This window comes from Malus sylvestris, chromosome 10 (assembly GCF_916048215.2).
Source record: "Malus sylvestris chromosome 10, drMalSylv7.2, whole genome shotgun sequence".
Lineage (NCBI taxonomy): Eukaryota > Viridiplantae > Streptophyta > Magnoliopsida > Rosales > Rosaceae > Malus > Malus sylvestris.
The window spans coordinates 23,973,635-23,986,181 of NC_062269.1; the positions used below are offsets into that span (position 1 = coordinate 23,973,635).

At 35.9% G+C, this 12,547-nt stretch overlaps 1 protein-coding gene across 3 annotated transcripts; it reads right to left on the bottom strand.

Moving 5' to 3' along the window:
• Positions 1-1,562: 1,562 nt before the first annotated feature.
• Positions 1,563-3,348, bottom strand: LOC126585328 (uncharacterized). Of its 3 annotated transcripts, XM_050249722.1 has the most exons (4): positions 3,252-3,348; positions 3,036-3,135; positions 2,893-2,968; positions 1,563-2,809 (listed from the first exon to the last, which is right to left on the bottom strand). In XM_050249722.1, the coding sequence occupies exons 3-4, from the start codon at positions 2,900-2,902 to the stop codon at positions 1,665-1,667; spliced, it is 1,155 nt and encodes a 384-aa protein (XP_050105679.1). In that variant the 5' UTR covers positions 2,903-2,968; positions 3,036-3,135; positions 3,252-3,348; the 3' UTR covers positions 1,563-1,664. The 3 variants fall into 3 exon arrangements, with proteins under 3 accessions (XP_050105679.1, XP_050105677.1, XP_050105678.1); XM_050249720.1 differs by lacking the exon at positions 3,252-3,348 and having other exon boundaries at positions 3,036-3,220; XM_050249721.1 differs by lacking the exon at positions 3,252-3,348 and having other exon boundaries at positions 2,893-3,220.
• Positions 3,349-12,547: the final 9,199 nt, after the last annotated feature.

Here is a 12,547-nt window from a genome sequence, read left to right on the forward strand (position 1 = left end):
AAATACTTTTTATGTTCAATTTTAAATAAAATAATTTAAAATAATTTATGACTGCATGATAACTGATAAACAGATATGATGAATTGATTCCTACGATTCTACAAAGAGAATCCGCATAAGATCCTATTGCCTCATTTCTGTCATCCGACCCACCCTCACCTTGCAAATATTCAAGGTCACTTTGGGCCGACTTCCAAATGAAGCCCAAATTAGTCGAGACAGGAAGGACTTGCAAATGAGGAAAACGAGTGTTTTTGCGAGAGTTGAGTTGATTTGATCAAATTCAAATCTGTTGTAAATAATGGATGTCCACTCATCCACTCAACAAGTGGATGTCCAAGAAGCTTGCTCAACACTACTCATTTTTTCTATAAAAGCAAACCCCACACAACATCAAGTGGGAGATTCACGGGAGAGATAGGAAGGAAGAGAGGAAGATAGATAGGAAGGAAGAGAGGAAGAGAGGAAGAGGAGAGGAGATAATAGAGAGAGTTATCTTTGTACCCCTATTATTCCAAATTATAATGAAAGCATCACTGCTGCCTCGAGGACGTACTCCAGTCACATTGACTGTAGAGGAACCTCGTAAATTTTGTGTCTTGTTTATTTATTCCATTGCACACACCGTCGATTTTACAACACGTTATCAGCATGAAAAGCTCTCATGTCAGTGGAAAGCACAACACCATAAATTCGGTGAAGCATTATCTACCTCTCACCTCCGTCAGCTAAAATCTCATAGAGTAGAGACGGCAAGCCAGACATGTCAAACAGGGAAGATCATCTTGTCAAAAAATTCCATCAACCTTTCTTTTATCACTCTCACTATTGATGTGCTAATCCTTATCCCTGCTAAACTTGCAATCTATTTTCTCACTCGTGGACAAGAGAGATGGAGAGATCTTACAGACAAACAAAGGTGAAGCAAAACAAACAAAGGTATGTCCATTTTTCGTTTCTCCCACCGCGCCAAAAGCGCCCCACTGAATTCCGGTGCGGATTGAAATTTACAACGATATGAAGTCGTCACGAGATAAGAAAACTCGTACTTGACAACTGGTTTCCAGAGATCCAGAAGAATCTCATCAGACTTGGAAACCCAGATCGCGTCATTTTTTTTACGGATCTCGAGGACTCACAGTAATTCTAGCCTTGAGTTTTACATTGCTTGGCCTGGCGCCCATGGCCACCGTCTTTTGATGGCGTTGTAGTCCTTTGAAATAAAGCTTGGCGTTTCAGACCCTATAATTCTTTCTTTGTCTGAATTAAGCTTGAAAATCTCCAGAGCCCACTATTACCTACAAGCAAGGAAGAAAATATCGGTGATATCGGAAATATCGGTAGTCCGAAAACACGGAAATATCGATGAAAATATCGGTAAAATATCGATATCGATAAAAATTACATGGAAACCACGGAAATTGTAAGAAAAACTTGGAAATTTTTATTGAAACTTTGTAGGATGTTTATTTAGTCAATTATCTATTAGTTTATCACAAAAAATTGGAAGGAAATGCATTGCATGATGGATTTAACATTATCAAGTTGATTATATAGCGATCTGACAAACATTATGAGTGTAGAAAATATGTAGTAATTAATGAAAGAAGTCTAAACACACCATAATCATTTATATATAATGAATTAGTACAATATTTTACACTTTAGTACCACATAGAGTTCCTATGAGGTTCAAATTTGTCACTATCTTCATCATCTCTATGTGTAGAATGAGTGTATTGTGAAGAGTAGTTATCAAATGATAAATCCCCAAAATAGTTTTGCATGTAATTGTTAATATGCCACCCATATGGATCCGAGATTGGTTGAGGTTGTCCATAAGAAAAATCATTTGAAGATTGAGGCTGGGATTGATTCCATGAGTCGCTCGATTCCATCCCAACAGGAATGGGATATGAAGGGTAGGGAAATGGTTGGTTATGAGTATAACCATAGTTACTACTTCCCAATCCAACAGAGTCTGAAGTTCTAGATAACGAGTCATCTTCTTGACTTGACAAAATCCTTTTGCCTCTTTCTCTGCGAGTATAGTCCTTCCCTATGGCACCAATTCCTGGTCCTGCCCGCCTACTGCCATGGTCATCATCTTGTGTTGCATGCGTGAAGTTTGCCTCACCAGTGAAGGGGCTCATATATCCGGGAGGTGGTGGTCCATAATAGTTTCCATATCCACCACCACTACCTCCAGCTCCACTATGTCCTTCATCATTCCCACCTCCGGTGGTAGGTGAGTCTCCTGATCTTGGACTAGAGCTATCATTAGTATCAGCACGATGTTGTGGTTGTGTAGGATTGGAAAAAGGTGGAATTCCAGTGTTGCTTGGTCTTGGGTGCAAAATTTCTTCGAAAGAGTCAGCGCTGCTAGATCCCACCTCCTCCTCTAATACTCTTTCTACATTTATCCCTTCATTACGTGCTTCTTCAGCAACTCTGGGAGCTGGGTTGCCTTCATCATCATCTAAATGAAGAGGTCTAATCCATTGAAAAAGTTGGTTACCCTCCGTATCATCATCTTCACCAACAATATCAAACACATCTAGTGGGTCACCACGGTCGACATGATCGATTTCTGCTTCCTTATCTCGAATTTGAAGCTTCATGTTGTAGTAGCAATAAACTAATTTTTCCAAGCTACTATGAGCCAACTTATTTCTTTGCTTTGTGTGGATGAGTGCAAATGTGCTCCAATTTCTTTCACAAGCAGATGAGGAAGCTGTTTGTGATAATACTTTTATTGCTAACTTTCTCACAGTTGGTGCATCGGTCCCATACATGATCCACCATTCAGCTACAATGAAAAATAATGTTGATAAGCCTAATAACTCCAACAAATTCTATTATAAACTTATAGTGAAATATGTTTATACTCACTAGGAGACATATTTGTTCGAGCAGCAACTGATGTTGGTTCTCCAAATGTTCTTCTTGCATCTTTAAACCATGTTAGCTGAATACAATAAATTGTGTTAGTTTAATCCAACAAAGTAATTATTATAATTTAAGTAATTGTGTACCTCATTTCCAAATTGGCCAACTGCTGGTGATGCAGGGTCTAATTTAGAGTATACATTATGTACAGCACGTATAAGGTTACCATCATCTCCAACACCGGGTCTGTATTGGTATCGGGGATTCAAATAATATGTTGTTCAAAGAAACACATACTCTAATAAGATAAATAATACTTATGCAACTAAAGAAATGAATTGCAAATTATGACATAATTATACCTGCTGCATGCAAATCGTGGTATAATGTTTTATACCATCGGTCTTCAATTATTTTTACGACCCACCTTGCACCATGTTTTCTTTCCAATTCATCCTTCACTACATGCATCAACTCATATACTGCCCCCATAGTAGGATACACTTCAGTGTCAACGATCCGTAAAACTTTGTAAAGAGGTTCAAACACTTGACACACATGTTCTGTTTGACTCCAAAAAGCATGATCAAGCACTATACTTTCCACCATACGACCTGTATTTGAGCGGCTGAAATTGTGGTTGGCCCAATCGTCACTAGTGAATAGTTGCTTCAACCCTGCTTTCTTCTTGAGTAGGCTGTTTAATGCAATATAGTTGGTGGCGAATCGAGTGGTAGCTGGACGAATAATTTCTCCTCTGCAAAATTCACGCATCTTTGCCAACAACCAACCGTGATTGTAAATATAATTTGTGATCGTTCTAGCTCTTTTGACCACAGTAGCAACATTCTCTCTCTTCCCCATTGCCTCAAACATAAGATCAATACAATGTGCTGCACATGATGTCCAAAACACATTATGATGCTTCATTAACTTTTTTCCAGCTTTGACAAATGCAGAACCGTTGTCGGTCACGACTTGGACAACATTATGCTCTCCCACCTCCATGATTACATCCCTCAATAATTTGTAAATATACTTGTAATTCTTTATATGGTCTGAAGCATCAACAGACTTCAAAAAAATTGTCTTTCCCTTGGAGTATACCATGAAGTTGATGATAGATAATCTGGTCGGGCCGGTCCATCCGTCACACATGATTGTGCAACCATTAGTTTCCCACTTTGACCTCAACTTGTTAACATACTCGCCAATGTCTTTATACTCCATATCCAAATATTTGTTTCTTATCTCATAGGGAGTGGGAGGTTGTACTCCAACACCGGCCTGTTGACATCCCACTACCATATTTTTGAAATGATGTGATGATGCCTTCGCAGCAAGGACATTTTCATAGATAAAGAACTTGCTAATTAGACGCCCCATTCCCTCCTTCACATTACCTCCCTTGAAATAACTCCAAACACTCTTTTGACGTGCGTTGGATGACTTATATAAACTTGGGGCTATTGGTGGTGTTGGTTGTGATTCTCTAAGACTGCCTCCCCGTCTCATTTGTGCACCACCACTTGTCTCGGAACCTTGTCCCCTATTAGGAATTTTATGAAGGTGTTCTCTTTCCCATGCTGACTGTTTGGAGGCACGTAATGCTTGTTTCAAACTGCGTCGTTCTTTAGGTCCCATGTCATCATCACATTCGTCCTCATCGTCATCATCATCACTGTCAACCGCTTGGCCATAGACTTCTCCCCGTAGCCCAACTCGAATATTTTCCATTCCTTGTGTCATCTTTTCCTTCTGCTGTTTTTTATTTTTTAATAATGTGCTGATGAATGCCTTCACTTCTGGGGGGACATTATCGCATCGTTGGACATTTTTTGATGGATCTAATCCACTAAGATGATACTTCAGTCGTGTCACTCCGCCACTCTTCATTACCCGACCACAATATTTGCAAATTGTGCCATGTTTGTTTCCGTCTATTGGGTCTCCATGTTCCCAAGCTGGATCACGTTTACTGGACATCTTAAACGTACCTATATTTATTTTTCATTAAAATTAGACAATTATTTTTTGATAAAAATAAGAGAACCTAAATAATAAAGTTATTCTACAGAAGAATTAAATACAAAGTAAAGAAAATGATTGTAAAAAGTTAAGTAATTATACAAATAATATGGAATAATAAAACCTAATATTAATGAATAATAATCCAATTTGATAATAATTCAATTTAATGAATAATAATCCAATTTGATAAAAAAAAAATCCTAATATAAAACATGGTGATGAATAATAATCCAATTTAATGAATAATCCACCAATTTGATAAAAAAAAAAATCCTAATATAAAACATGGTGATGAATAATAATCCAATTTGATAATAATAATCCAATTTGATAATAATCCAATTTAATGAATAATCCACCAATTTGATAAAAAAATAATCCTAATATAAAACATGGTGATGAATAATAATCCAATTTGATAATAATAATCCAATTTGATAATAATCCAATTTAATGAATAATCCACCACTTTGATAAAAAAAATAATCCTAAATTAAAACATGGTGATGAATAATAATCCAATTTGATAATAATCCAATTTAATGAATAATCCACCAATTTGATAAAAAAAAATTATCCTAATATAAAACATGGTGATGAATAATAATCCAATTTGATAATAATCCAATTTAATGAATAATCCACCACTTTGATAAAAAAATAATCCTAATATAAAACATGGTGATGAATAATAATCCAATTTGATAATAATCCAATTTAATGAATAATCCACCAATTTGATAAAAAAATTATCCTAATATAAAACATGGTGATGAATAATAATCCAATTTGATAATAATCCAATTTAATGAATAATCCACCACTTTGATAAAAAAAAATAATCCTAATATAAAACATGGTGATGAATAATAATCCAATTTGATAATAATCCAATTTAATGAATAATCCGCCAATTTGATAAAAACAATTATCCTAATATAAAACATGGTGATGAATAATAATCCAATTTGATAATAATCCAATTTAATGAATAATCCACCACTTTGATAAAAAAAATAATCCTAATATAAAACATGGTGATGAATAATAATCCAATTTGATAATAATCCAATTTAATGAATAATCCACCAATTTGATAAAAAAATTATCCTAATATAAAACATGGTGATGAATAATAATCCAATTTGATAATAATCCAATTTAATGAATAATCCACCAATTTGATAAAAAAATTTCCTAATATAAAAGAATAATAATCCAATTTGATAATAAAAAAACCTAATATAAAAGAATAATAATCCAATTTGATAATAAAAAAATCTAATATTAAAGAATAATAATCCAATTTGATAATAAAAAAACCTAATATTAATGAATAATAATCCAATTTGATAATGAAGATGGTAAGGGAAATAAAATAATAAATAATATTAAACATATTAAAATTATCCTAGGGAATAATTATACAACATTACTTAATTACTTAAAACAATTAATATTAACATTACTTAATTACTTACAAAAATTAACATGCAAGTATTAATTACTTAAAAAGATTCACATACGAGTCCACACAAATTTATTTGTTGTTGTATAAATTACAATAATATAAATTTAAGTTTGTAAACTTACCTTAAATATTGAAGCCTTTGTGTTCAAGCTTTGGAATGGATCTGGAATGACTTTGAAAATGGTAAGGAAAATAAAATAATAAATAACATTAAACATATTAAAATTGTCCTAGGGAATAATTATACAACATTACTTAATTACTTAAAACAATTAATATTAACATTACTTAATTACTTACAAAAATTAACATGCAAGTAATTACTTAAAAAAATTAACATACGAGTCCACACAAATTTATTTGTTGTTGTATAAATTACAATAATATAAATTTAAATTTGTAAACTTACCTTAAATATGGAAGCCTTTGTGTTGCTTGGCTATGGAAAGGATCTGGAATGGTTTTGAAAATGGTATGGGAAGAAGAATGTATGTTAAAATTCGGTGAATGCCTCTGATACTCCACTGGATGAAAGAATGTAAGTATATAACAGACATTGACACTGTTATGCATGTGAAAGACATTGACACTGTTTTGCATGTGAAAGACTGTCACACGCTTTCATTATGAAAGCAGTAGTATTTGTTGTGCATGTTCTGAAATTGCAAAAAGTTCTTTGGATCATTGGATCAGAGAGGTAGACATAGGTTTGGAATGATTTGGAGCATTTGATGCTTTTTTTTTCTTACACGCCATCACTCAGACAGTCAAAAAGACTGAAGAACTCACACTCCACCACACACACACTTCGAGACCCCCCCACCACACCACACACACACACCACACACGGAGGTCTCTCTCTCGATCTTTCATTTCCCACTCCACTACCATATTCTCGAATCCTCTCAATCTCTCTCTTCTCTCTTCTCTCTCTGAGGTCGGTCTGAGCCTTCGTTCTCACCGAGAACTTCTCAATCTTCTCCCTCCCTTCCCCCTTCTCCAGTTCTTCCACACACACACAGAGACATCATCTCTCGAATCTCGATCCTCCTCGTCCGTGTCTCCGTGTCTCCCTGTCTCCCTCTGCTCCTCCCATCTCACCCGCCCTAAACCCAGCCGTCGACACCACTCCATAACCGCCTTCTAAACCACCTTGATCCATGGAGATCGACCGGAAATCATCGTAGTCCAAGCCGTCGACACCACTGAGGAGCACGACCTTGTCCCAGCCGTCTTGGATTCGTGAGGAAGACGATGTTCCAGGCTCCTACTTCTCTTCTTCTCGACTTTTACTTTAAATTTTTGTAGAGATTTCAATTTTTCTGCATGTTGCACCTTTGTTGTACTGAAATTGATTTTAGGGATTTAGGAATTAGGGTTTCTATTTTTGTACAGATTGCGATTTATCTGCATGTTGCTTGATTTTTGTACTGAAATCGATTTTAGGGATTTAGGAATTAGGGATTCAGTTCAGTTGCTTTGAATCCGAATTTGGGGATTTAGGGATTCGGTTCATTTGCTTTGATTTTTGTACTGAAATCGTTCTTCTCGGCTTGTAAACATATTGATTTTTGTACTGAAATCGATTTTAGGGAATCCTGTATTGTAGATTCAGTTCATTTGCTTTGAATTAGAATTTGGGGATTTAGGGTTTCGGATTATTTGCTCCGGCTGTGTTCTTCGATGAGTCCATACCAAATATCGCGATAGTTTCGAAAATATCGCGATATTATCGATATTATCGATAATTTCGCGATATTCTGCCGAAAACAAGTTGGATAGTTACTAAAATATCGGGGTCCCAAAAAAACGATAATATCGGCGATATTTCGCCGATATTATCGATATTTTCTACTGTGCCTACAAGAAGTTGAGAGATAAATAAGTAGGATGGTTTCTGCTCAGGGTAAAGAAAAGTCAGCGCCATAAAACTCCAGAAGAGCTCCTTTGATGCGTTGGAATTGTGCACATAAAAGAATGAAAAGGGAAATGGGGCCAAAGATTTGGAAAGGTGCGTTGCACCATGTAAAAACACTTTCACAAGTTCTATTTATTTAAAGCAATTTATTTACAGTGGGTAGAATTATTAACCTTTGCTTTAAAGCTTTGATATTTATGTGCATGGTGTTGGTTTAAAACCCATGTCACAAGTTCTATTTACTTTAAAGCAATTTATTTATCATGGATGGTTTTACCGCCTACTGCTTTAAGTTTGATTTATGTGAATGGTGTTGAATTAAAGCCCTCGTCACAAGCTTTATTTACGTAAATGCAATTTATTCATTATGGCTGGAATTACCGCCTATTGCTTTAATTTATTTATTATACTTATTTTTGTTATGATAAGGACATACTGGACCTGAAGTTCCTTGATCAGATCACAACCTGCAGTTTCTTGATCTTCAACATATAAAAATGATTGGACCTGAAGTTCCATCATGCAAAAGGATCGGGCATGAAGTCCCTTGATCCTGAAGATCAGGACATGAAATTCCTTGATGAGTACCGTAAGTTTGAAGTGCCGTAGTGCCTCAACTTATTTGTAATAAGGGACATAAGAGTCTCAATCTACAGACTATTTAATAAGGACCATAAGTTCCTTATGTCCATACTCAAAATGGTTTAGCAGAAGCATTTATTAAGCGGATGAAATTGATTACCCGCGCTCTGCTCATGAAAACGAAATTGCCAGGTTTTACATGGAAACATGTCATTTTACATAATTCACTATTAAGTTTGGTTGAGACCAGTTACCAAACATCGATATTTCTCAGTACAACTCGTGTTTAGACACCAGCCAAACATTATACATTTACGAGTTTTTGGTTGTGTTATCTATGTGCCTATTGCATTGCCACAACATACTGAAATGAAGCATCATTGCCAATTGGGCATTTGATGTTGAACACTATCTATCATTCAATATTTGGAATCCTTGACTATGGATATGTTTACCACGTGATTTGCGGACTGTCATTTTGATAAGACAATTTTCCCGCTGTTAGAGGGAGAAAATAACATCGTTCCAGAAGAATAATAAGAAAATATCATTCCAGAAGAATGATAAGAAAAGACCGTTCCAAAAGAACGAAGAGAATTTGTCTTATTTTGATTCACGAAGCTATCAACATGAAAATGAAGTAAGAATAATTGAATGATGCAACGATATATCAATCAAATTCCAGATGCATTTAATGATGCAAGAAAGTGATGAAATCACATAGATTTGCTGCAAATGTGCCTACAAGAATTAATGTCCCTGTTGGACAATATAATGAGGCAGTAAATGATTTCTCTGTTGCACGCCTGAAGCGTGGCAGACTTTTTGACTCAAAAGGTTTAGTTATTTGAAAGAAGAAGAACATGGCACTACTGAACTATTGCATTCCTGAAGCATAATTGTTGCATGCCAGAAGTATGACAATCGTCGCATGGATACACGTCCCAGATAGGACAATCCGCGGACATGGGAATGTTGATGTCTCATGCATGAAGCATGATAGATGTATAGGTTCCAATGACTCAACTCCCGGAAGTGGAGATTAAAATCCAAGCTCTATAACGCTCAAGAGGAGGTTATGATCCACATTCTCTAATTATGACTATCCTGGAAGAGATAGTGTCATGCCCTTTAAGAGGCAATGGATATCCAAAGAAATGAAAAGCTTTTATGCATGCGCATGCACATGAGGATATGAAATCACGGATTGATGATAACCAATGGTAATTTTGGTTTTTACAAGTAGCTACTAAATTCATCAATGAGCTGTGTTAATATTGAGTCACATTCTTTTGTTTGTCGACAAAAGGAAAATTATTGGCCAAAATGGAGAAAGGCAATTCCATTACAATTTTGTAAGAACGTGGAAAAATGGACCTATATATTTGAATACAATACAAATAGCCAGAAGATGTTGAACCAAGGAGGTCACATATGGGCATTTGTAATACAGTGTAATACACTCACATGATATGACACAAGGTTACTAGTTGAAACCTGAAATTATACTCTTCTAAACGAGTTCATATAAATGGAGAATTATATACGAAGGGTTGTGAATCGCCCATATCATATCTCCATAAGTAAATCCCTCAAGTATACATGGGAGCAAATTGCTCTGTATAAATTCCAAAGGAAAATGTGTCATGAAGTGTAGAAAATCCTTGAATGATTCAAATTGCTTAAAGTAAGCCCCCGAAGGGTAAAGTATAAAATATGTACTCAATACCAATGGATGGTATAAATTGCCTTAGTGAGGACTATCATTATGATATTGTTGCAACATACTAAAATCTCTTGCAAGAGTCAATGACATTAAATTAGAACTCCTGAAGAGTTGATGATATTAAATTGAGACTCCTGAAGAGTCAAGAAAGATTATAAAGTGTTGAGCGAAATATTGTCTCGAGCTGCAGATCGAACAATCTACCAACACGAATCTTATCCATGATGTTAAAGAACCATATGGATTGAAGATTATGAGTTGAATACTCAAATGATGTAGACACTAAGAATAATCATTTATCTTCGTGAGGGTAAAGATAAATTAATATTTGATCTAGAAGTACCACATCTTAGTGAAGTATATACTTTATTGTATTTAGCACAATACATTGAATGAAATAAAGATTATCTATGAATATCTCCGAGAAATTATAGATATGTACATACACATGAGTTAAAACAAACAAATAGGATGGAGCCTTTACAAGGGTTGCTCATGTGAAGCCTCAGTACTCGGAAGTACCCCAGAAAGGGGGAGGCATTGGAGATTGATCATGTGGCACCCCAGTACTTAGCAAAACACCAGAAGGGGAAGGCATCAGTTGCTTTCGAAATCTAGCAATGAACCTCTGGTGATCACTTTGAATCTGACTTTCGAATTCCTGCAGCTGGTCGAGCTTTCTTTTCATGCTCGTCGAGTAATTATTTGCAAGCACGTGTAACACTCTATTCTCATGCTTGAGCCCTCTGATCTCCTGTTTAAGACTTGCCACCTCAGCCATCAATGATTCAACTTAGCGAGTTTGAGCAAGTAGGCGTTGGCCCATATTGGAAACAGAGCCAGCACACTGAACACTGAGAGCCAAGGAGTCTTGAATGGCCAACTCGTCAGACCGTTTTGAAAGGATTCTGTTATCCTTTGGAGTGAGAAGATTCCTAGCTACCACAGTAGCAGTTATGTTATTCTTCATCACAGAGTCCCCAACCGTAAAATGACCATTAGAAGATAATAAGGACGGGCACCATATGTTATCCTGACGCTGCTCGTCTATATCACTCATAAGACTCAAATCTAAGCAAATGTTAGATGGGCAAGTCATTTTCAAAAAAAAAATAATGAAGGAAAAAGGAGGTCAAATAAAATTTCAGAAATGCAAGAAAAGGGAAATTTCTCAAGCAGCAACTTTCTAAGCATACTCTTGAACACAATTGATGTCTCTATAAAAGAAGAGGCAACAGAGCCACTTGTTCAAAGATCGAAGCGACACGGCTCTCCGAATTTCAAAAGCCAGATTTTCCTGAATAAAGTTCGTTAGCATTTTTCGGACACAATCTCAGCTTTTTCGGATATCACGTGCAACTTTGTCAAAGATCTCTGACAAAGTTGAAAACGCGTAAATCTTACTGTTCTATTTACACCACAGTTGCTGACAAGAGTAAAAGTACAGCATCACCACTTGTTATTGGGAAATCTCTATATATGTCGACCTCCATTCTCCATAACAAGGCAGACCTACAATAATGTCCAACTCTTCCTCATCTCCGAGAATGCATCTTCAACAAAGCACCTCGAAATGCTCAGTTTTCTTCCTCTCCAAGAATACCTCTTCAAACAAGTCACACCAGAGCAAGATTATCTCATATCTTCAAGGACGAGAGCAAAAGTATCTCATATCATATAATCTCCCTGTCTTTTCCTTTGTCCTTGTTCTTACATGCAAAGACAAGGATAAAGAAAGCAATATGTCGGAACCTCCACTCAAACTCCCAGTAAGGAACCGACTGCCTGGAACCTTTCCTGATTGCTTACCTAGCTCTCGGGTAGTCATCTTCAACTGTTGTTGGAGCTGGGTCTCCAGTCACCAAGAAGTGATGAACCATCCAAATGTAAAGGTTGCATTCCACTCATGCGTTAGAAGACAAATACTGCA